The sequence below is a fragment of the Lottia gigantea genome (genome assembly GCF_000327385.1).
Source record: "Lottia gigantea unplaced genomic scaffold LOTGIsca_150, whole genome shotgun sequence".
Lineage (NCBI taxonomy): Eukaryota > Metazoa > Mollusca > Gastropoda > Lottiidae > Lottia > Lottia gigantea.
This window is the reverse complement of record NW_008707798.1, coordinates 444,011-469,093: the sequence shown is the minus strand read 5'-3', so window position 1 is coordinate 469,093 and position 25,083 is coordinate 444,011. Positions and strand designations below refer to the sequence as shown.

General features: G+C 30.7%; 2 protein-coding genes across 2 annotated transcripts; both read left to right on the top strand.

The window, feature by feature from the left end:
* Positions 1-548: 548 nt before the first annotated feature.
* LOTGIDRAFT_140744 (hypothetical protein) lies at positions 549-1,094 on the top strand (the record flags this gene model as incomplete). Its single annotated transcript, XM_009050649.1, has 2 exons — positions 549-660; positions 895-1,094. Coding segments are annotated over 2 exons (312 nt in total), but the record flags the coding sequence as incomplete, so codon positions are not given.
* Positions 1,095-2,251: 1,157 nt separating this feature from the next.
* LOTGIDRAFT_225833 (hypothetical protein) lies at positions 2,252-19,832 on the top strand (the record flags this gene model as incomplete). Its single annotated transcript, XM_009050648.1, has 22 exons — positions 2,252-2,350; positions 3,203-3,397; positions 3,576-3,780; positions 3,951-4,029; positions 4,254-4,413; positions 4,741-4,947; positions 5,076-5,165; positions 5,470-5,586; positions 5,935-6,034; positions 7,135-7,220; positions 7,551-7,681; positions 7,971-8,139; positions 8,409-8,540; positions 8,723-8,806; positions 8,958-9,020; positions 9,421-9,525; positions 9,967-9,991; positions 11,597-11,696; positions 11,997-12,090; positions 13,066-13,194; positions 19,217-19,359; positions 19,631-19,832. Exons 3-22 carry the CDS (start codon positions 3,621-3,623, stop codon positions 19,830-19,832), a joined length of 2,376 nt encoding a protein of 791 aa, XP_009048896.1. The 5' UTR covers positions 2,252-2,350; positions 3,203-3,397; positions 3,576-3,620.
* Positions 19,833-25,083: the final 5,251 nt, after the last annotated feature.

Below are 25,083 nucleotides of genomic sequence, written 5' to 3'. Positions count from 1 at the left end.
GGTGCATAATGATGATGTCGCTTATATCAGTAGACTATAGAAAAGATATGATCTAAATATCTATAGCGAGATTCTAAATGAAAAAGGCAATACATTTATCAAACACTAATAATAAGACTATTGCGGGGGGAAATCATATGAAAACCAATCTAATTCACATGTTTTGTCATGAACTCAAGCGACCCGGAAGTCAATCTGTCTGCAGTTTCACAGAAGGTGTCAAAATTCTTTTTTTAATTTTTCACTGACTCTACCATGAAATTTAAGCACTCTTAATACTTTGAGTTTTGATATTGATGACAAGAATTGAAACGATAGATCAAGAATCTATGCATTAAGTTAGTTATTTCCTTTAAGAAGTTAAGTTATTATAATCAATAGGCTATTGGATTGGATTGTTAGGCCCCATTAATAATTATTAATTTATTAGTCATCCATCAAGTATGCCTGTTCAGCAGATATTTTCAGTCCATACTCATGAGTGCAATTGAATTGAATGATTTTATCTCACCAAATACTTTTATCTTCTATCAAATTTTGTTGTTTATATTTCAGAGATGGCAGAAGGGAAACCAATGAAGGTTGGTTCCCGTGTGGAAATTACTGGAAAGGGTATATTGGGAACAGTAGCGTACATTGGACAGACATTATTTTCTGCAGGTTTGTAAAACATTTGAATGGTACAATTGAGTCCAGCAACTCAATGAGTGTCCAATTGAGGATTATTTCATTATAGAAGAATACAATGTGCAGATGAGTGAAAATCAAACTTAAAAAAAATCAGACAAATTCTCACATTGCAAGGATAGACAAGATTTTAGTCCTCACAAAATTTTGAGTCAACAATGTAAAGAAACTATCATGAACTTTGATCACATTAGAATGTTTTTGTAGGAAAATGGATTGGTGTAGTTTTGGATGACCCAAAAGGTAAAAATAATGGAACTGTTCAAGGCAAGACATATTTTTCCTGTCCTGATAATTATGGTATATTTGTTAGACAATCTCAGGTAATTATCTTTTCTATTCAACTTCATTTCATTGACTCTGAAAATATAAAGTATTTATTTATTTATTATTTAGATCTGGGGTAGATTCTAGAAATGTAGAAAAAGATTTTTGATGAATTAGATGAGACTTTCCCGTTTTTGACATTTCTTCTAGAAAAAGGTGTTTAATTAGACCTGTCATAGCACAATTATGTTTTGAAAGATTAAGATCATATTTTAATAATTATTTGGTATTTGAAAGATTACAGCTGTAGATGGAGGTAATGCAGGAGAGCCAGCTCCACCTACGCCTGCTAAGGCACCAGCACCTGCAGCTGCGACACCTAAAGCTGCAGATAAAACTGAAAAGAGACGATCTCTTATTCGCCCACCAAGTCTAGTTGGTAAAAGTGAGTGGAAGTTTTACTCTCTCTTTAGCCTGATTGAATTCTTCATGGAATGGTTGGTTGAAAATCAAAGTTTGATACTGATATTAATGATATAGCCACAGATTAGGGCTGGGCGATATTAGTTCAAGTTGATATCACAATATTATATCACGATATGGGTATATACATCGCAATATTTTTTAAGTTTGTTTTTTACTGGTTTTTAAAACAAAATTATGATCTAGAAATATTAAATGTAACATAAAAACAATAAATATCTCTATAAACACCCCACTCTTTAACATCATGAAATAAACATCTGTTTCAAATATTAAGTTACTAGTTAAAATTGTGTAGGTGATCTTATCTGGACAAAAATTTGATAATTACCATATATTTTATATAGTAGAATTTTACCAGAATTTTATAGTAGAATGATAGTATTTTTTAATTAGGCGATATTATTAACAATATAAATTCCTATACCGGTATTTATCGTGATACCGGTATATCGCTCAGCCCTACCACAGATTTTATTTAGTAGAACTGAATGGTCACCAAAATCATATCACTTTTCTCTTTGTAGGTAATGAAAATTTAGCAGATGCTGCTGCTAAGACTCCAGCCAAGCCAAGAGCTAGTCCCGACCCAGGTCAGACTCCAGCTAGAGAATCTAGTATTCCCAAATCTAAAATACCTGGATCAGATTCACCTGCCCCTACTAGTACTGCCAAACAAACACCGGCAACCTCGAGTACTCCCAAACAAACACAGGCACCTACAAGTACTGCCAAACAAACACCAGTTCCTACAAGTACTGCCAAACAAACACCAGTACCTATAAGTACTCCCAAACAAACACCAGCTCCTACAAGTACTCCCAAACAAACACCAGCTAAATCAGGTATTGCTAAAACATCACAACAACCTAAAGCAGCTGCAGCTGAACCTAACCCTAAGCCAGCTCCTGAAGTGAAGTCTAGTCCTGCTCCTGCTTCAATCTCACCACCACAGGTCAGTTTATTTTGTGGCTAAACAATATTGCTATATGGGATGAAATCATGGCTAGAAAAAATGGTTTATAATTTTTACAAGTTAATTTTTGTTTGAATTCTCAATGACTTCTTGGATTACACATAAGTTCTAGGATAGTGCAGGGAATAATTACCTAAAAAATCAGTTATCGCTGTTAATATATTCTACTAAGACTAAACTAAAGTCTTGATTCTATTATGTTCTTCCATTTCTTTGATTGTATATGATCATAACAATCATTAATGAAATTTGCCTTCCATTATTTTCTCATTCACAATAAATTAGTACAAATATTAGTTATTATGCATATATAATTAACTGCATATAGGTACCGATATTCCAGCATTACTTTCACTTTATTTTTCACACGATTGTAGTTGGCTTGGTTGTCAAGAACCATTCATTTATGCCGATGGCGATATGAACGAAAACTAATCTTGTGAATTATATAAAAATTTCACTTTTAACATCCTTTAAACAAAGAGATTGGTCATATACACAATACACATATTAGCATTACATACAAGTGGCAGGTAGCTCAAACAGGACTTAAAATGACTAGACTTCCAGGCCTAACATTTGAATATCAATATTACGATTTTTATTGATTATCGATATATTTCCAATTATTGATGATGAGTTTTTAAATTGATTTCCAGCACTAGTGTCATGTGTTATTTTTATTCTTGAATTAATTTGTTTATCATATAGCCTGAAATTCCATCAGCAATCAAGACCCTAGAAACAACAGTAGATGATCAGATCTCTAATCTACAACAACAACAAGAGATTGATGGATTGAAAGCTGAAATTAGAGATTTAAATGAAAAATTAGAAACCATTAAGATTAAACGAGGAGAGGATAGAGCAAAGATAAAAGAAGCAGATAAACTCAAGATTCAACTTCAACAGCTTCAAGAGCACAAGTTGAAAATACAAGAAACTCAAGGTGATCTTCAGAGACAACTACAGACAACTAAAAAGGTTGGTATCGGAAAATTGTGTTCAGCAACTATTGAGACACTTCTACAGTTCACATTGTATATATTTTTTTAAACAGTGTTATCAGTTGGTTATTATTGAAATGAATTCTAAAAGTCTTTTAGATTTATATTCTGTATTTTTTCTATTTTGATGTATTTTTATCTATCTCAATATTTAGGAATTGAAAGACACTCAAGACCAGTTTGAAAGGTATAAAGAAGAAATGGCAGATACATCGGAGACAATAGAAATAGCTACATTAGATAAAGAAATGGCAGAAGAAAAAGCAGAAGGATTACAACAGGAAGTGGACTCTCTAAAAGAGAAATTAGAAGAGGTCACTCTAGATTTAGAAATTTTGAGAGGTGAAATAACTGATCAAGGTATGGTAACAGTTCTTGATATAATTGTATGCTTCATAACCTGTTGATTATTACTTTTTGAAATAATCTAATAAATTTCATACAATAAACAGCTTGCCACATCCCACCCAGTATGAAGCCACTTAAACAATCAATCTGTTATGATTTGATATGGTTCTGTATATTTACAGGAAAAGAGGGTGTAGCAGCAACCTTTGAACAAAAACAGCTTGAACAACAGAATGAAAGATTGAAAGATGCTCTTGTAAAGTAAGATAATTGCTTTATGCTAACTTTCTAGAATGAGGATATTACATACAAGTTCATATCAGAATAAATACACAGGCAACTCTTACTTGCTAAACCAATGCTTCATCTTTATTGTAAATTAGTATTTCTACATTTCTATAGAGGCCTATTTAAAATACATTGTCATAAAAGTTCTAAATTATTGCATTTGGAAAATATTTTACTATGACAAATTTGTATTACAGATTACGTGACTTATCAAATCAAGAGAAATCTGAAAACCAAACATTAGTAAAACAGAATGACAAGATGAAAACAGATATTATGAATTTACAGAAAGATAAAGATAAGTTACAAACTGAAGTATCAGAATTACATGAACAAATGATTGAACTTAAAGAACAGGTAAATTACCAAAATTTAGAGGCACATGTGATTGGTAGTTACAAATAGTGAATAGATTTAAAGACACTCTAGTAAAATACTGTACCGAATTATGCTGTACCTAGTAGATCTGATTATTAACAAACACCTGTCAGTGGTCAATCATAGTGTTCAGGGACAACTGAAACCATTAACTGGAAATTTTTCTGTTAGATAATATGATTGTACATGTATTGGACCTGAAAATAAAGTGAATTGTTCTCTTGTATGTTTTGAATGATCTCTATCGAACTCTAAATATATGAAATATTTGTGAGATATAGAACTCTATATGAAATTACCATTCAGGTTGATGCAGCACTTGGAGCAGAAGAAATGGTAGAATCATTAGCTGAGAAGAACTTAGCTTTAGAAGATCAAATTAATGGTTTAAGAGAAGAGAATGCTGATTTAGAAACTTTACATGAGATGAATGAAGAAATACAAGAGAATGCTCGAGAAACTGAATTAGAGTTAAGAGAAGAGCTTGATTTAGCTCAGGGTCGTGTGGCAGAGGTCAGTACCTATCACCTAAAATATTTTTAATCTTGAAAGATATCACTTGATTTGTTAATCCGTCCCTTTAGATTATCATATTTATTTGTGTATTTCTGTTTATTAGTAATTTATTATTGTTATTCCAGGCATATCGTAAACTAGAAGGTAGTGCTGAAACTTGTGCTGATTATGAAAAGACTATTGCTAAGTTTAGAGATTTGGTTAAACAACTACAGGTGAATAATGTTACCTTTAATATATATAATTTACACTTTATCTCAATATTCAGATGTACGTAATGATAGATATCACATTTATCACACTTAAACCAGACACTCTTGTCTTATCGTAACACCCTAACAAAAAATGACCGTTGGTCTCAGAAATGGTATCTCTGAAACCTTAACAATGTATACATTTTTGAGGTTTCTTTCTTGTCCTTGATGTCACTTTTAGGTTTAAAAGTTTTCAAGTTTTTTAATAGATATTTATGAATTTATCTAATATTCTAATGTTCGAATATGATATGTATAATTTTAGGATACCAACAAAGAATTGAGAAGTAAACAACAAGAGAGTGAACAGAAGGCTGTTGAAACACCCACGATTGAGTTTGATTTTAAAGCTAGATTTGCTGAAACTAAAGCTTATGCTAAGGTAATGATTATTATCTACTCTATTTAAATACTCAAGATAGTTAATACATTTTTGAGCATCAGACCTGAATTAATTTTTTTTATTCTTATATCTAAGATCATTTTAATTTTTTTCAACATTGCACTGTGTATGTGTGTGTTATCCTAGATATTAACTGTTTTGCAATTATCTTTCACAGATGTAAGAATTCCGAGAATTTGCGGAATTCAGGAAATGGAAAAGAGTTGCAGATTCATTTCTTTTCTGGATAAGAAGTGTGAAACGCTTTGCTGCCTAGGTTTCCCAACAGATTCAATATGAATTCAAAGGTCACTTACATCTCTGATTCTTTATTAATTGAAATTTCAGACTATTGATATGGAACTACGTAAATTAGAAGTACAGCAAGCCAATGCTCATGTTCAAATGTTATTATCCTTTATGCCAGATACTTTCTTAAACCGAGGTGGTACGTATATTTAGATAATTGTTCTATAACTATTCAATTTGTACAATTAATCTAAAAGTAACAGTGAGACCATTGTGTCATTAAATGGTTCCAAAGAATTGACACCAGTACCATTTTGGAAGTAGGCTCTAATTAGTGTAATGTATTAGTACTTGGTCAGATTTATCTTTAATAATTAGTATATATGATTATAGGTGATCATGATGCTGTTAGTATATGATGGTACCTAGAATTATTAATAAATCAGATTTATCTTCAATAATTATTATATATGATTATAGGTGATCATGATGCTGTTAGTGTATTAATGATAGTATCTAGAATTATTGATAAATCAGATTTATCTTTAATAATTATTATATATGATTATAGGTGATCAGGTTGCTGTTAGTGTATTTATGATAGTATCTAGAATTATTAATAAATCAGATTTATCTTCAATAATTATTATATATGATTATAAGTGATCATGATGCTGTTAGTGTATTTATGATAGTATCTAGAATTATTAATAAATCAGATTTATCTTCAATAATTATTATATATGATTATAGGTGATCATGATGCTGTTAGTGTATTAATGATAGTACCTAGAATTATTAATAAATCAGGTTTATCTTCAATAATTAGTATATATGATTATAGGTGATCATGATGCTGTTAGTGTATTAATGATGGTACTTAGAATTATTAATAAATCAGATTTATTTTCAATGATTAGTATATATGATTATAGGTGATCATGATGCTGTTAGTGTATTAATGATGGTACCTAGAATTATTAATAAATCAGATTTATCTTCAATAATTATTATATCTGATTATAGGTGATCATGATGCTGTTAGTGTATTAATGATGGTACTTAGAATTATTAATAAATCAGATTTATTTTCAATGATTAGTATATATGATTATAGGTGATCATGATGTTGTTAGTGTATTAATGATAGTATCTAGAATTATTAATAAATCAGATTTATCTTTAATAATTATTATGTATGATTATAGGTGATCATGATGCTGTTAGTGTATTTATGATAGTATCTAGAATTATTGATAAATCAGATTTATCTTTAATAATTAGTATATATGATTATAGGTGATCATGATGCTGTTAGTGTATTAATGATGGTACCTAGAATTATTAATAAATCAGATTTATTGGCATCTCAAATTAAAGTCAAGGTATGTTATGTACCTATGCCTATAAAGAGATAAATTTTGCATCATATCCTTTGTTGTATATATTAAAAATCTGGAGCTTGAAGAAGACAACATATTATTTCACATATTCACAATAATCTAGGGCTCTTATTAGCTGTATTTACTGGAGTACAATCGGATCAAATCTTTGCATTCTGTGTTACTAGAATAGTTACTATTGCATTTAATACAAAGTACAAAGTTTGTAACAGCTTGAAATTTCAAGGATGGTCTTGATATTAATTGCTTCTATGAGATTTATTTAATGAGTTCTATTTGAATGGAGTTGATATATTTGTATTGATATTTCAGTTTGACCTGGGAGAGAAAGCTATAGAAAGGCCTGATGTATTAAAGAGTCAAAGAGCTGAACAAATTAGTTTTGCTAATCATTTAATATTATTGCTCAATATTCTACAAGCTACTATGAAACAATATGAAAGGTATGAAATCTTTAATCCTGTTTATCAAATCAGTTATCTAAACTAGGAAAGATGGCCATACGGCTCCTCCAATTAATTCATTTACTATTTAAAAACTCAATGAAAAATAAATACCAGTATATAAAAATTTAACAGTTATGGTTCTTTAGTGGTTGATTTTTATCTACATTTCATAATCCTCGATTGATATTAGAGGAAGATATAACATTTGATATCAGAACACAATCGCATGGTATACTACTACTAGGAGTTTTATTGTACACAATATTCTAACAATTTTATATTGCAGTGCTCTCAATAACTGTAGTGTAGAATTATTTACCAAAGTTGGTACCTTATTACCAGAAATGTCAGCTCATGAGAAATCTGTAGATTATTTTATAGATTTATTACGTAAAGATCAACTAGATGAAACTGTTTCATTAGATCTATTAGAGAAATCTATTGGTTTCTTCTCTGTAAGTATTGCTGTTTTATTACAACAGTTCATTGAATCTTCTGATAAAATCCAAAAGTACCCTGCAAAGTTTGTATCGATATCGCTAATTTCTTTACAGTTTTGCAATGAAAATGAAATTCTGAATATTGTATTGTTAACACTGTAACTCTGTGAGATTGTCAAATTTTTATTAGGCTGTGTTGTGTAGTTCAAACTCATCATTGCTATACTGGTTTTATAGAGCAATGTCTTGTACATATGATTAATATGTATTATTCTTCCTTTCAGCAACTGTACAGCGTACATCTTGTTAATGAGAAGACTGATTGTACATCTTTATTATCTGATAATGTTAAATTAGCTGTCAGTGCTTCAGATTGTCTACAGACTGATATTACTAGACTTAAAATTCTTATTATGGTAAGTAAATATATTTAGTTTGGTATAGCTGGGCTGGAAAATCACTAATAAATCAGTTGGATTTTATCATATAGTATGCATTGGAAAACCAATCATCATATTCTTGTTGTCTTTTAATTGTATTTTAGTGGGTTTCTCTTTTTCTTTGAGAGAAAATAGAAGGATTTATATTATTTTTACAGCCAGGACAGGAGAATTGTGAGTTTAGTATATTGATGAGAGATCTAGAGACTTGTAATCAAGATACTAAGATGTGTGCTAGAAAGGTAAATCTGTAATGTATTTCAGCATTTCATAACATATATAATAGAAATTCAGACATTAAGTAAGAATGTAAACTACACTGAAAGAAGTAAATTACCTTATTTGTGTTTCAGGTCAAGAAAAATTCTGTAAATATTCTACTTTATTTTTCAGATAAAAAGAAGATTACCCCAAGAAGGTTCCTCATCATCCACACCACTTACTTTCTCTAAAGAGGTAAATGTTGACAGGTTTTGGAGAGTCACAGATGCTCAGTGGATAGATTCCAACTTGTTCACTTTGAAATGGTACAATTAGGGTCATCTGTATCTAGAAGATTACTTACATTTGTATTATAAATAAATATGGATCTTGTTATTTTGTGACAAGACAAATGACTGGAGACGCTAGTCATCAACTGTCAATTGTCAGCTATAATTGTTATTATGATATCATTGATGGTTGGATATATATATTAGTTCTGTAAATGTTACATAATTTTACAAATTCCAACATACTGTTAATTTTATGTCAAATTGAAATAAACTGGCCTGGATTTTTTATGTATTTAATCTTTTCTTGATGCTCACAAATATCTTGACTTGAATATTACTATGAAATATTATATATTTACTAGGTTAAAGATTTAATATCAGATATGAGTTCCAATGTCTGTAAAATCAGTAAAACTTTAAGATTTGTTGCCATTGGTGCCATGCAACAGGCTTCAATTATGACAGGTATGTTTAATGTCTTCTCTTTCTATAAAGTGATAAATTAACTTAATATCTTTGCTGAAAAACAAAAAATATTTTGTAGATATATTTAATTAAAGTTTAAAAGACAATGTTGCTTATTATTGTAGTGATCACTATGGCTTCTTTATTTGCTGTGTTGTTGCTTTTATTTCTTACATAGCTTTCTTTTCTACAATTTCACAGGAAGACAGAATTAATGTTAATATATAAGCCAAAGTGTTGCCATCATTGTACAATTCTAAATGTAATAGATATATCATGTATTATGGTGTACAGTGACACTTGTAGCATTTACAGTTTAGTCAGTTTTGTGCCAGAAATCGTGAACATCAAAGATCACATGAGCTAATACTAGAGATTTCATTATATATGAAAGTCAATCATTATATATCGTCCATGGTTATACAATATTTATTTTAACAGGGGGACAAGATTTGGATACATATAATGGTAAACAGCTACTGCCATGTTTCATAATTATAATTATTATTATTATAGCTTGCCAAGTTTCTATTAGACATTTTAATATAGTTTCTATTTTCTTTGCCTTGCTAGAATTCTAATCTTACAGAAAATTGTATTGTTTGATTTGTGAATTTGCTCAGAATGCAGACGTTGGCCCTTTGAAAGAATAGGATATATCATTTCATTGAAAACTTTCATTACAATCTTAGCTTGATTTTTACAGCATGGCATGGTATTCAACAATTTATTGTTAAATATACAATTTATCAAAATATTTTCTTTTCTCTTTGATCTTGTTAGTTTATTTGATGAATATTTTTGTGGATGATTTGAAGTTGATAATCAAATGAAATACTATTTCGGATCTATCAGTGGTTGAGATACTTAATGATCTTATTAAGTCAATAACAAACTTATGAACTACTTTAAGCTCTAGTTTGTATCAGGGCTATGCCTTTGAAGTAAATGAGAAACATTGTATTTATCACCCTCTTAAATTGAAAATTTTCAGTTGACAAATAGATTTCATTTTAAGTTCTTATTAGATGTCGATAAAGCATGTCTAGTTCTTTGATAATGAAGTAATATGTGCTATGTTGAGTGATTGCTTGAAAATAAGTGTAAGCATGTAATATTTGATTGATGTGTATGCAAATTGTTGATTTGGTATATCATTGAAAAATTCCAGAAACTGCAAGGAGTAAGAAAGGTACTTTTAGAATCCCTTGGATTTTAACTAATTTCAATAACGCCTATATTTACATATTTTTTTTGGTATTCAAATAATATTTGAGAGATGTTACTACCCGGGTTTGTCCCTAAAAGCGAATGTTGTACTTAAATACTTATATGAAAAGGTGTGTCATATTAGTAAGCATGTTTGATTTGTTGTTTTAATGGATTGAACCAGTTAATAAGAACTACAGGAACATGGTTGAGATAGTTACTAACACTGGTATACTAGGCCAGAACATCATTGCTTAATATGTAGTCTCTTACTGTTATTTTGGACAAAATGTCAGCCACATAATTTCATAAAAACTAAATGTGGTATAGAAAAACTGTATCATATTATTAATAACTTTAATATAGAGAAATACCGTTAGGTAGAGAATCCTGAAGTTTTGATCTATTCTGGATGGTATCTATCAATATACTATAAGAGTCAACAAGTTATGTTATAATTGTATATTAAACTATCATATTTATATCATTTATCTTTTGGAGCTGAAAATACATTAATTTTTTCATTCAAGCTAGTTCTTTCTTAAATTCGTCTCTCATCTTTATCAGTAGACTTTCTCTAAATATACTGGTTTTGGTATTATGTATATTTGTAATATCTAAAAATTCAAATATTAACATGGATTTGGTTGTGGAATCTTGTTTTTATTTTTATTTTTCTAAGACTTATTTTTATTTATACCTTGATCAGAATGATTTATTTTATAATTTTTGTTAGACTTTTGCACTAAGTTTTATTCAATATCAAGTATGTTTTATTTCATCACCTTTGTTTACATATTCCTTTTCAACCTTTTGCCCTTCTATAGTGTGGAATAGAAATAAAGCATGAGTGATGTTTTTTAGATGCTGAAGGATTAATGCCTAAGAAAATGGAAGAGTTAGCGTATCAAGCTGTAGATAAGATCTATGATAAAGATGACAGTGGACCCTATGATAGTTTGAGGTAACTAATAACTTTCTGTATGTAGAGTATAGTGCTCAGTGCTTTACCTTTGAATCTTGAAAAACTTGAATGTATTATACCATTTATTCCTGTTGTTTGACCTTATAACAAGGTTCAGGTTGTTCTTTGTACATTTTGTTATGAGGAGACAAATAATTTATCTGACAAATAAATTTCCTTCTATGCAAAAGTCTGTTGTCTGCATCTGGCACCACCAATAGGATTTTTATTCAATAATAAGAAAATGCTATTTTACTTTCCTCAATCAGCTGTTCAATGTTAGTATCTTCTTTTTTTTAGACTATCATTTGGTAAAGTTGTTGGAACCATGAATAAACTTGCCAATGCTATGGAAAATGGTGAATATGATTTTGATGGAACAAGGGAGGCTAAGGTACTGTACAGTGATTAAATGTTTTTGATATAAAAGGCACCTATGTTGTTTTGTTATTGTTGTTTATTGAAATCTGTTGGTCTTTTTTGCATGTAAATGTCTGCACTGCATTATAATTATTTTACGCACTTTAGTACAGTTATCATTCACTTCATGAAGCTTATCTTATTAGAACATTTAATTGCCAATATCATCATTGCATGGTATCAAATTTCTGCTGAAGGTATCTGTTGTATTAATTATTATATTCATGTAAACTGTTATAGCCAGGAAAGGTTGAGGTAAGTTGTCATGGAAACCTAACATATACAAGTATATATATAAGTATTTCAAATGACCCTGTTTTTTCTTCTTCTTTTTCCTCAACTATGCCTTTTTCATATATGATTATTTGAGGAAAATGGATATCTTATGGTTATTCTGCATCTACTTGGAGAAAATAAAATTGATTCAGCAAGCAATTTGCATTTGATATTCCAGAAAAATTATTTCTCAGTATTTTGGTATGACTGTTTATTTGGATATTAATGTGGTTTGATGTTTAATATCTTTTCCACTAATATCATTGCATTTTGAGCCATGAAAAATACTTCCTTGCTTGTTTTCTTTTCTTTCTGTGGTATTTTTCTGTTTTATGTGCTAGATATTATTTTTATTAAAACTCTTGGAGAATCTGAAGTCATTTCCTTTGGTATTTGGTAGGTCATGTCCATAGCAAGATTATGTTGAACTGTATTATTCTTGTATTAACACAATCTAATCTTGGCCAAAACAAGTGTTTTGATTTTGGTATATATGATGATATTATTATAAAAAAGTTGGCAACTGGTTTACTGAGCATTGTATATTTTTATTGAGAAGAGTTTTAGAATACACTTTATGCTGGACACAATTTAAATTCCTTGACTGCATATAAAGATATGTTCTCATTATTATTAAAGAATTTTTCACAATTGTCATATATGTTATTTATAGGCATTACCACCAGTAAAACAGAGAGCTAGTACAGTTAAAGCTCAGATAGCTGATATAGAAGTCATGAAATTTAAACTGGATACTAAAGAAGAAGATATTAAAGAATTAAAGAAACTTTTCAAGATGAAAGTAAGTTTGATTTTGCAATATGACCATTGTAATTCATATAAAGTTTAAAAGGTATACTACTTCATAGGATGAAAATTTTAAACTTGGTCAGAATGAGTCTTTGTTCATAAGTGGACTTAACTGGTGTCAAAATTATACGATAGAATCATAGTATAATTATATAAATCCAATAATAAAATATTTTCACTGTTAAAGTAGTGCTCAATACATCAATTATAGAGCAATATAGAAATATTAAAACAAAACTCAGTGTTAAAATAGTGCTCAATATATCAATTATAGAGCAATATAGAAATATTAAAACAAAACTCAGTGTTAAAATAGTGCTCAATGCATCAATTGTAGAGCAATATAGAACTATTAAAACAGAGCTCACTGTTAAAGTAGTGCTCAATACATCAATTATAGAGCAATATAGAAATATTAAAACAAAACTCAGTGTTAAAATAGTGCTCAATGCATCAATTGTAGAGCAATATAGAACTATTAAAACAAAACTCACTGTTAAAGTAGTGCTCAATACATCAATTGTAGAGCAATATAGAAATATTAAAACAGTTCACTGTTAAAATAGTGCTCAATACATCAATTGTAGAGCAATATAGAAATATTAAAACAAAACTCAGTGTTAAAATAGTGCTCAATATATCAATTATAGAGCAATATAGAAATATTAAAACAAAACTCAGTGTTAAAATAGTGCTCAATACATCAATTATAGAGCAATATAGAAATATTAAAACAGTTCACTGTTAAAATAGTGCTCAATACATCAATTGTAGAGCAATATAGAAATATTAAAACAAAACTAAGTGTTAAAATAGTGCTCAATATATCAATTATAGAGCAATATAGAAATATTAAAACAAAACTCAGTGTTAAAATAGTGCTCAATGCATCAATTGTAGAGCAATATAGAACTATTAAAACAGAGCTCACTGTTAAAGTAGTGCTCAATACATCAAATATAGAGCAATATAGAAATATTAAAACAAAACTCAGTGTTAAAATAGTGCTCAATGCATCAATTGTAGAGCAATATAGAACTATTAAAACAAAACTCACTGTTAAAGTAGTGCTCAATGCATCAATTGTAGAGCAATATAGAACTATTAAAACAAAACTCACTGTTAAAGTAGTGCTCAATACATCAATTGTAGAGCAGTATAGAAATATTAAAACAGAACCTAAAATAACGCTTTGGTATATTCTCTTCTCCATTAAGACCAAATAATAACAATCTGATAGATTTGCCGATAAACCCACCTTGTGCTATAGATGCCGGTTTTTATTAACGAAAAACTATGTACATAATAACATATTATGTGTCGATAGTAATACATCGTAAACAAATATGCATAAATTATAAGCAACAACCTATATACAGATATATATTCATAGAATTTAATAAATTACTCTTAAAATTATATTACTCATATTCTCTAACTGAATACTCCGTCGTAAACGACTTTGCCGGTCAGGAAAAACCAAAGATCAAAAACATTGAAATAATGAAAATAAACTCTGGAAACCTGTGTCTGATACCTAATGCAAAAGTCGTCTCGAGAGTCGATACCCAGACTTGTATTCGGGAATATATTTCTAATAATATTGAAATAAAATTAAACTTTGTGTCTCGTAGGAAGGTAGACTAGAGAATGGCGTTTGTATACAAACAGTTACCGAGGAAGGTAACCACCACGTGATCAAATTATCACGTGTCTACATTAACAAATCAAACATACAATAATTTCCCGCTTTACTAGCAAATCGCAGGAAATATTAAGTATATTCTCTTCTCCATTAAGACCAAATAATAACAATCTGATAGATTTGCCGATAAGCCCACCTTGTGCTATAGAAAAAACCAGAGAAAGGGTTGTGTATGAAAGCGTAACAGTATTGTATTTATAATTAAACATAATAAACCTACAGGCCAAGATGCGCTGAAACGTCTAAGCGGGTGCTCAGAGAATTCGAAATATAACCGTCTTTAGAGAAGTCGGTTTTCCATCGACCGTGACCGTTTGATACATCTTTTGTTTGCGTTCCTATTTGCGGCAACAGTAGCACCGCCAGATCTTAAAGAATGTAATCCAATATTCAAATGCGGTGCCATAGACTTTAATCTCTTAAGTATGTTTGCTCTAGCTGTAGAATAGCTTAATTTCTTATTCATATATATCAACTTGCAAGAATCCTTTGACCTGAAAATTGGTTTAAAAATGTAATGATCTGATTTCAAATCTAAATTACACAAATCCATATAACGTTGTCAAATAAGCAATGGACATGCAACTGTGTTTCCTTTAGCAATCGAAATTTCATTTCCCTGTCTGTATTGATCTGTTTTACTGTGTGCTATGTTAATCTTGATATATTCGTCGTATAAAGTTAAATCACAACATTTTAAGTTACTTAGTTCGTCGTATCTTAAAAAACCTGCAAAACTCAAAACGATCATAGCCAAATCTCTTATTATCAATAAATCATTTGAAACCTTATGCATTTCACACAAATTTATAATTACTCCGACTGGAATTGGGTCCTTTTTAATAACTGGGCGGCCATTCACCCGTTTAACTGACTGAAACAAAGACTTAGTGTCTATTAACGACGTTAAATATAAAGCTACATATATAGGTTGAGCCAGCAGATCAGGGATACCGTGTTTAACGCAAAATGACCTCCATCTGTTAAAAGACAATAAGTACTTCTTATTGGTATTGTCGCTTTTAGAATCCACCAAATAATTTGTTAGGTTACCGGCCAATTCGTCCAATTCCGGAGAAACTACGTTGCCTTCATCTACTGCTCTTTTGACATAATAGTCTAATCTCAATCCTGAAATTAAAATACAATGCGAAAAGCATTTGTTAAAATTGGCCAAAACGGAGCTGACTTCCATTCTGGCAAAACCAGTGTCCCATGAGCCCTGTCAGACATCATCTTGTGTAAAACTTTAGCGATTAAGTTCGGTGGGGGAACTAACCAATTGTTGTAACCATGCCAATTAACGCTAAAAGCGTCGATAGCTTCCGTGCCTGGAAGCCATATTTTAGAATTGAATCGTAAGCATTGAGCATTATAATGTGTAGCAAATCTGTCTATATCGAATGGCCCCCATGTGGTGTTTAACTGTTGGAATATATCGTCTTTTATTGACCAATCGTCATGATCTACTACTCTGCTCAATTTATCGGCCAATTTGTTTTGTTGCCTGGGAATCCATCCGGTTGTAATCTTAACATTTTGTGCGCTGCAAGTCTTTCTAACATCCATTGCCAATGTTTGCAGTTTAACTTTGCTACTACCCACTTTCAATATGTGTGGGACATTTTGATTGTCTGATAACAATTTTACCTGACTGTTTGTAAATGAATACTGAAAATTCAATAAAAAACGCCTCACACATTCCAGCTCACGCCATGTAGAACTCTGGACTGACTCAAATTTACTCCATAAACCACTCAATGAGTGCGTCATCAAATTCATTGACTTACCCTCTGCGGTAAAATAACCGCCAAAGCCTACATCTGAGGCATCACAAAAGATCTCAAAATCAAATATGTCGTTCACCACGACTGTGCAAATATCGGCCCCCTGCCAATTAAGCTTTTTCAAAGAGCTGTTCCAATGTTCTATTTCTAATAAAGCTTCATGCGATAGCTTGATTTTAGCATTCCAGCTAGCCATGCCCATAACACAATCGTACAAATATCGTGTGTACAAACGAACATCGTCACCGAAAACTATCTGCATAGATATAATTTGGCCTACTATGCTTGCTATCACTTTTACGTTAAACAACGTTTTTCCATTATGATAAACCTTATCTAAAATATCTCTCAAACATAATTCAGCCTTGTTAATACGGGCCTCTGATAAGAAAATTCGGCCCATTCTGTGTCCCAAATATAACCCAACCACTGAATCTTTTGACAAGGAAACCAAATGCACTTTTTATGTGCGATTAAAAAGCCCAACTGATCAAGCTTACTCCTGACTTCGAGACTCAAGTCGTGGCATTTTTCTAAATTTGATTCTCCACCTAATCCGTCATCAAAAAACATGATGAGTTTACTTCCTTTCGATCTAAAATGTTTAACGACCTCTCTCAAAACTTAGTGAAAATATAACCAGCTGTTGAAATACCGAATGGTAAGACATTGTAAATAAATACTTTGTCGTTCCTTCGAAAATCCACGAGAAACCTAAATACTGTTTATGTAATTCAAAAATTTCTAAATGATGATAAGCAGACCTGATATCAAAGGAAAAGAGATAATCGCCTTTGATAAATAAATCTCTTGCCAATTTTGAATCCTCATATTTAAAACGATATTTGAAAAGATGTGGATTGATGTGTCTACAATCTAACACTAATCTCAACTTTATTTTATTGGATGCAACCGTTAAAGGGTTAACAATTTTTGGCTTTGTTTGAACCTCTGTTACAAGCCTCTTTTCTAACAACGCTTTAATTTCTGATTGAACGAATTCACTGTTATCAAGTGCCGATTTATTATTCTTAATACAAATATCATTTGGTTCTGTTTTCAACGGAATTTTGTATCCGTTGCGGATGACGTCGAGAATGTAAATTTTGTCAGTGATAGACTGCCATTCGCCTATATGTTCTCTCAACCTACCAATCGGTGTCAAAACCTCTACAGTGTTATGACTGAGTGAACCGTTAAAACTATCGACATTAAGTAACGGTATAATGCCGTTAATGATAGCCTCGTTTTGAATAAAAAGCGTGCTTGGCTCAACATTAGCTTTAGTTTTCAAACATTCAAAAGGGTAAATTGTACTTAACTTCTTCTCTTTATTCTCGGAACAATTGTCCGCCCAGTGACCATATTTCCCGCAACTAAAACATCTACCAGGTTTAACGGCTGTGGTCGATGATTTCTCTCTATCTTTTCGTTGATAAGGGGTAGTTCGTGGTGCTCTCCTCTTCAATTTTTCTGCCTTGCATTTTCTTTCAGCACGTGCTTGAGCTCTAAAAATCTTCTTCTCGTCGTCTGAGTTTTCGGCGATTGGATTTGCGATGTACTCTGACACGACTTTCCATCCCAATTCAGAAGAGTCAGCCAATTTAATCAATTTCTGCCTCTCTAGAACTAGATCAATACCTTCTTTTAATTTTGATTTTACCGCCCATGTCTAGCCCTGGTTCATCAAGTTGTGCTTGAGTTTCTCTCAGCTTTCTTAAAACTTTGGCTTCGTGTCGATACTGGTTCTCATTACCCTTGCGTTGAAATGAGTATTTATCACATATTGTGTCTTGAATTCGGTTCATCTGTAATGTTGAAATATCTTTCTGGGAGGCCTGTATATTTTGTTGGACAACCGATAATCTTGCATCCATAAGTGTTGTGATATTAGTTAGGAGATCATTCTGTGAAACCTGAATCCTTTGACCTCGCGGCTAATGGCTTCTTGTACCTCCAAAGCATCCATAACTTTGCGTCTCGTAGGAAGGTAGACTAGAGAATGGCGTACAGTTACCGAGGAAGGTAACCACCACGTGATCAAATTATCACGTGTCTACATTAACAAATCAAACATACAATAATTTCCCGCTTTACTAGCAAATCGTGGGAAATATTAATGATCTTCAGACAACTGACCTATAGTTGGGTCCAACTTCAGTGGGGACACAGGCTGAATTATATAGGTCAGTTGTCTGAAGATGGCATAGCATGAAACTCCTGAGTAACAGCAACATTTTTGTGCAGGTTCTATTTTAATATTTTTTATTATATAAATCAATTAATAAACAATTTATAAATAATTGATTAAACTAAGCTATTTTGAAGCATACTTAGAAGCTTGTTTCAATAATTATTTAGTTTAATGGATATATCATGTCATTACCTGGTAATTCCAACTGATGAATATATACTCTTATTGATATATAGTGTATATCTAAAATAGATTCCTCTAATAAGAACAGATTTAGTGTAAGGGGAAACAGTTTGTATTATGTAAATAAATGTTTCTGTATTGATAGCAAGAGGAAATGAGTGAACAACAAGTAAGGGTTGGATTATTGGAGAAGAAATTAGAAAATGCTTCTAAAGATGGTGAAGAAAGATTGGAGAAATTACAGAGAAAATTGGATGAATTAACCATTCATTCTAAGAAACGAGAGAAGTATGCTCCAAAGATAGATCAGACCGTTCCTGTTGAAAAATCTTGTATTGGATCCTTTAAGACCTTATAATCAAACTTTGTCACTTTAATTGAGAGATAATTAGTGATGTCATAAAATGCTTATGCCCCACGCTTATGGAATTGCTAGAATGACAATGCCTGACTTAAAATTGTAAGGTTGAAGTCAATGATATCTGTGTCCCTTATAACAAAACAACCTCTTCACAATCTCTTTAACTCAGAGTTGAATTTACATTATTTCTACCAACAGAGAATTTGAAGAAACTTGTGATACATTACAAGCTGATATTGATGCTCTAGAACAAGAGAAATTAGACTTACGTGAAAGATTGAAAGTTTTATCCAAGAAATCATTATTAGAGGGATTGGATAGGAAATCAGGACAAACTCGTAAGTTGATTATACAAGTTGATTATCGAATTATATTCCGTTTCGCACATTTGAAGAATTAGATCTAATGTTTCTTGAGGAAATAAATTTTTTAAAAATCCAAAGTAGTATGTTCTAAGATGTGTGTATCATATAATTAATGAATTATGTATTTCTAGCTACATCACCATCTAGTCCTCTACCTTCATCTATTATTGGTAGTGTATCTGATTCACCATTATTACTTCAACAGGTAAACACCTTTCTTTATTTTTTTAATAGGTATATTTTTAAATTATCTCTAAAGAACCCATAGAGGATTCATCCCCGTAATAAAGTATTTTTCTAATGACAGATGTTCTTTTAAATTGTAGATCAATTCTCTGAAAGAAGCATTGAAGTTTGTGAAAGCTGAAAATATCAGGTTACGTTCTGATCAAATGAAGGTGAGTTTTAATGAATGATATTAAAACCTGCTAGACTTTCAGAAACGTCCCTTAGTCTTGTCAATAAACTATTTGAATGATATCAGAGATATTACTGTACATGTCTGAACGAGTTTATTACAATTATACTGTCAAATGTAAAGTTGACTATTTTTAATTGACACTGACTCTGAATATTGATTTTAAAGTTAGTTTATGGTGATCTCTCTAAGTTTAATCTTTTAAAATCTGACTTCCATTGGATTCCTACGTTCATCATCTGTAATTGCAACATAATTTTAATACCAAATTATAGATATTTTCTGATTAATTTCCAGTCTATAATGGATAAACTACCACCATTGAGAGTTCCAAAGAAACCAACAGGATTAAAGAGTAATACTGGATTGATTAAATTAGGTCAATTACCTGATGTAGTTCAAGGAAAGAATGAATTGAATAATCTGGCCAAGAAGACTTCCAACCTGTTGATGGTAGGAACTAATCTCTGTATAATTTATAATAAGTGATAAAAATTTACTGGTTTTGATCTTATCTTGATTAGTCATAAGACACAGCGAGGCACAATGTGAAACTTATTACTTCCTATTAGAAGATTTATTATCATATGAAAATGAAAATTTCATCTCAGTTCTTTAAATCCTATGGTAGATGTCCTATCTTACAGATGTTGGTTTCAGTCAGTCTGATGCTATATATGTGTATGTAAGAAAATGTAAATATGAGACTATGATAATGAGATGATATAATTTAATTATAGAATGTTAATAAAGCTACTGCGTGTGTTAAAGTTATTGATATAACTAAAAGAAAAGCTGGTTCAGAACCTGCTAGTGATACAACTAATCCTTCTAAACAACTAGTGGATAGAATCTCTACTTTAACTACCTACCAGAGAGCTACACAGGAGGTGAACAATACTTTAATTTTATTATGGAACCATTATCACAATGTTCCATGATTTTACATCTATGTTTCTCCTTATGGGAACATTGTCATTGTCCTTGAATGTTAAAAATCTACAGTCAGTTGACCAAATATGATAATAGTATTGTTCACAACTTCTCTTGTTACACACTGTATAATCTAAAAATTAAACGAGCTTACCTTCGGGAAGTGATGTTTAATTATAATTCTACAAACTATTTCACGAACGAAGGAATTGATGTAGGCAAGGAGTCTGGACTTAATAGGTATATCTTCAGAGTCTACTGTAATGTGCATAGCAACATCAGTATTTAGGTCCAGGAGATTATCTTCCTCTGCATTGGAAAGGACTGGCACATCAGACGACACAGCTGTATGTGGTTTCCGTAAGTTTGCCATTGCTGGAAGTAGAACTTTCGCGCAGCAAAAAACTTACAAGGTTTATAACAGGATGTTAAAAAGTACAAAAACCTGGAGCGAAAGTTTCTAACTCACAGGCCAAACGACTTGTTATAAAATAGAGTCTATTTTATAACAAATATGTAAGGATTATCTCGATCAAAAATTTGAGATTAAAGATTGACTGTTCCATAGCAGAGCATGTCGAAAAACTGACACCTACTGCACATGCATTATCTCACATTGGCTCCGGAGTGACATAGCAATAGTGTGAAGTAGAATTATCTTTGTAAGGTGGTAAAAAGGATAATGCTCATAATAATGTTACTCATTTAATTGAAATTTATGATAAAATTTTTAATAAGATAATCTTCATAATAATATAGTAAAAATTATATTTTAGTTACAAGTTGAAATAACTAACTTACTAGCTGCTAATAGAACAGGTGGACAAGTTAGAACAGATTTCTCAACATTTCCTACTCCACAGTTTGCCAGAGTAAGTAACAACCATAAAGATTGACACCTAGAAATCTTTACTTTATCAACAAAATACTGATCAGTTTCTAATACATTAATGATGAAAACATGTTGGAATAACATCTAATTTTTCTTTTATCAACTCAATAATACTACCTAAGAAATTGGAAGTTGATTTTCCAATTATTTAACTTGCTTAGATTTGTGTGCCAATTTCTATGTCTAGTTAGTTTACATTACTGGTATGCATTATAAAATATATTATTGTCTATATTTTTAGATGTTACATGAGAAGAGTGGTGATAGTATATTAGCAGCAGAAATAAAGCTACCATGTCCTAAAGGGAAAGGAGAAATAATACCATTACATGTTACACATGATGAATTACGACAAATACATCTTTTATTTAAGAATTAATCTTGGTCTTAATGGTGCAATATTTATTAATTTATTTCTCAATAATATTCTATAATAGCTTGTAATACTCGTATAGCTATAATTATTGTAATGGTGTTAAGGTTCTTATAACAATTCTTGACCAAAGTATTTCCAAATTTAGTATAAGGTTCTTATTACTGTGAACGATTTGTGATGATTTTGTTTTTTGTGCTATGCTAATAATTATGATCGGTAGAATATGGGCATTTGAAATATTTCTTTATTGTTTTTTTTTTCTTTTTGATATGATTATTCAATTAAATCATAAAATAATCCTCTTTATCATGGAATTCGCTTTTAATAGATGTCAACTTAGCACTTAAAAATGTCTAATAATGGCAAAATCTGTGTAAATCTGTTAAAAGAGATATCTATGCTTGATATAGATAAAGTATCTAATAGGTGCTCAGAAGGTATACTTCTCAGCAAACTTGGCATTGAGTACTTTATAACAGGATTATATATTAAATTGATGTTGATTATTGTATCTATTGACATTTTCCTCAAGTTATGGTATTTGTTTAATCTAAGTTTTCCTGGAGAAACAATTCAAAGAATATTATTATTATATTAAGATTTGGTTAAGAAGTGAGCCATTCTTTTTTTCATATTCTTATGAACTTTCGGTTGTCACAATGCTTGATTATTTCGTGAATGGCACACATTCTTAACCTATCAATATCTTTGTATCTGAAATAAATTAAGAACTATTTTGTTACTGGGCTTATAGTTGTCTAATGATATGCTAAACAAGCGGATAAAGGTTTATTTCAGCTATCTGTGTTCTTCACCAATGTGACAATTTAGACCATCTACAATAAATGCAAGAGAATATATTGCTAAAGGTGGTGACAATTTGAACTTCCTCTTAAACTTTTTTTTCCAATATTAAGGAAATGCATTTAGGATTATAAATCTGAAAAATATCATGGATAACTGTTATGAAGCTTTATGATCTTGTAAAACATTTTTTAAGAAGACTATATTCTATTAAAGATTTAAGATTATGTATAATTTAAACAATATTACAAAGTATGCTTTTCTCATGGTGTAAGTGCTTCTTATTGTTAAATATACCAAGTTAAAATTCTAATGAAATTCTTGTTTTTTGTGTGTTTATTTCTCTGAATAGAAAATAACAAACATGTATAGCAAAAAAAGTTCATCCTAAGATATTGGTCCAAATAAAATTTAGTTTAATTTCATATTTTGTATGCAAAAATATAGAATAATTCTATTCTTCTTAACTTGATCTTATGTGGTGCTTAGGGCTAATATGAAAAAAGGGACACCACTCTTTGATATCAGACTAAATCTAATGGATTGGATTCTTTAGGTTTGTAGATTTACATAAAGCAACTAAGACCAACCTGAATTCTTTTTCTCTGAACTCATAATCAGATGTCAAATAAAAATGTTTATTCCCTGTTGAAAAACCTTAAGCAATGTCTATGTGTACATCTGTGTTTAATTGTTGAAAGTCAATCCACGAAAAAGATGACATATTTAAAATGAGAACTTTCACTCCTGTATTTATGTTATAAAACATTTGGGAGAATTTTAGACTCAGACTGTTATACAGTAAGAAAGATGAAGGTTACAGTATGTAAGAAAAATCACATTGACATTTGAAATATAAATTTTATTCTTGTCCTTGGAATAAAAATACAGAAAATTATTTAAATATCTCTGAAATAATATAAAACATCTGATCTACATATGTTTATAAACTGGTTGTTTTAAAACTAGTTTCATTGCTACGCTACTTTTATTATTATAAGATTTTTTTAAAGCTGCTAATACTTCTGGTAAAGATAAAAATCTAAGACTTCTATCATCTACAGACATCAATACCATACCAGGCTGAAATGATCAAATTATTTTGTTGATAATGTGTGCAGGGACAAGCAATAAATGGCACCGAACTTTTATGTATCAGACCTTGACACATATCTTGGTGAGATGCCCCAAATTTATAGCATTTTCTGATGGTGTAGTTTGAACTTTGAATATATTTTGCCAGCATAAATAAATGACGAAAGTATGTGTTATGAAACTGACCCGAATATTAGAATCGTCGGCTGCAGCACCAGATGGTAATACTTTATGAACCCGAACAGGAGTGGGAAAATCCCCTTCTCCTCCCTTTAAAACTAAACCTGAAAATAATTAATGTAAAGTTATATATCTTGAAACTTTTGATATCTGATTTTCTATGGTTACGTAAGTATTCTCCGATTCAAGTTGGCTACTACTCACCTAAATGTGGTTTGTGTTTAGAAATATATACAATTATATCATCGGTATTACTGTATGAGGTCAGATTTCCATCTGAAATTAGAAGACATCAAAGTATATAATTCACTGAATCACCTGTAAAAAAAAAACACAACCATTTTTAGAAATTTGTTATAGCTGAAATTTTTTAATCAATTCCATTTTGTATATACAAACATGATCTTGGAATACATAGAGGATTTTGAAAAAGTACGAACTCATCTAGTAGCTTGCCGAAAAGAATAAAAGTGAGAAAAAAAAATGAAATCTGGAAGATGATCTCTCAAACTTGATGTTTGAATAATAATGACCAAATGCTACTCCGATAAAAAGCATTGGCAGGGGTTTAAGTGTAAACTTAAGATA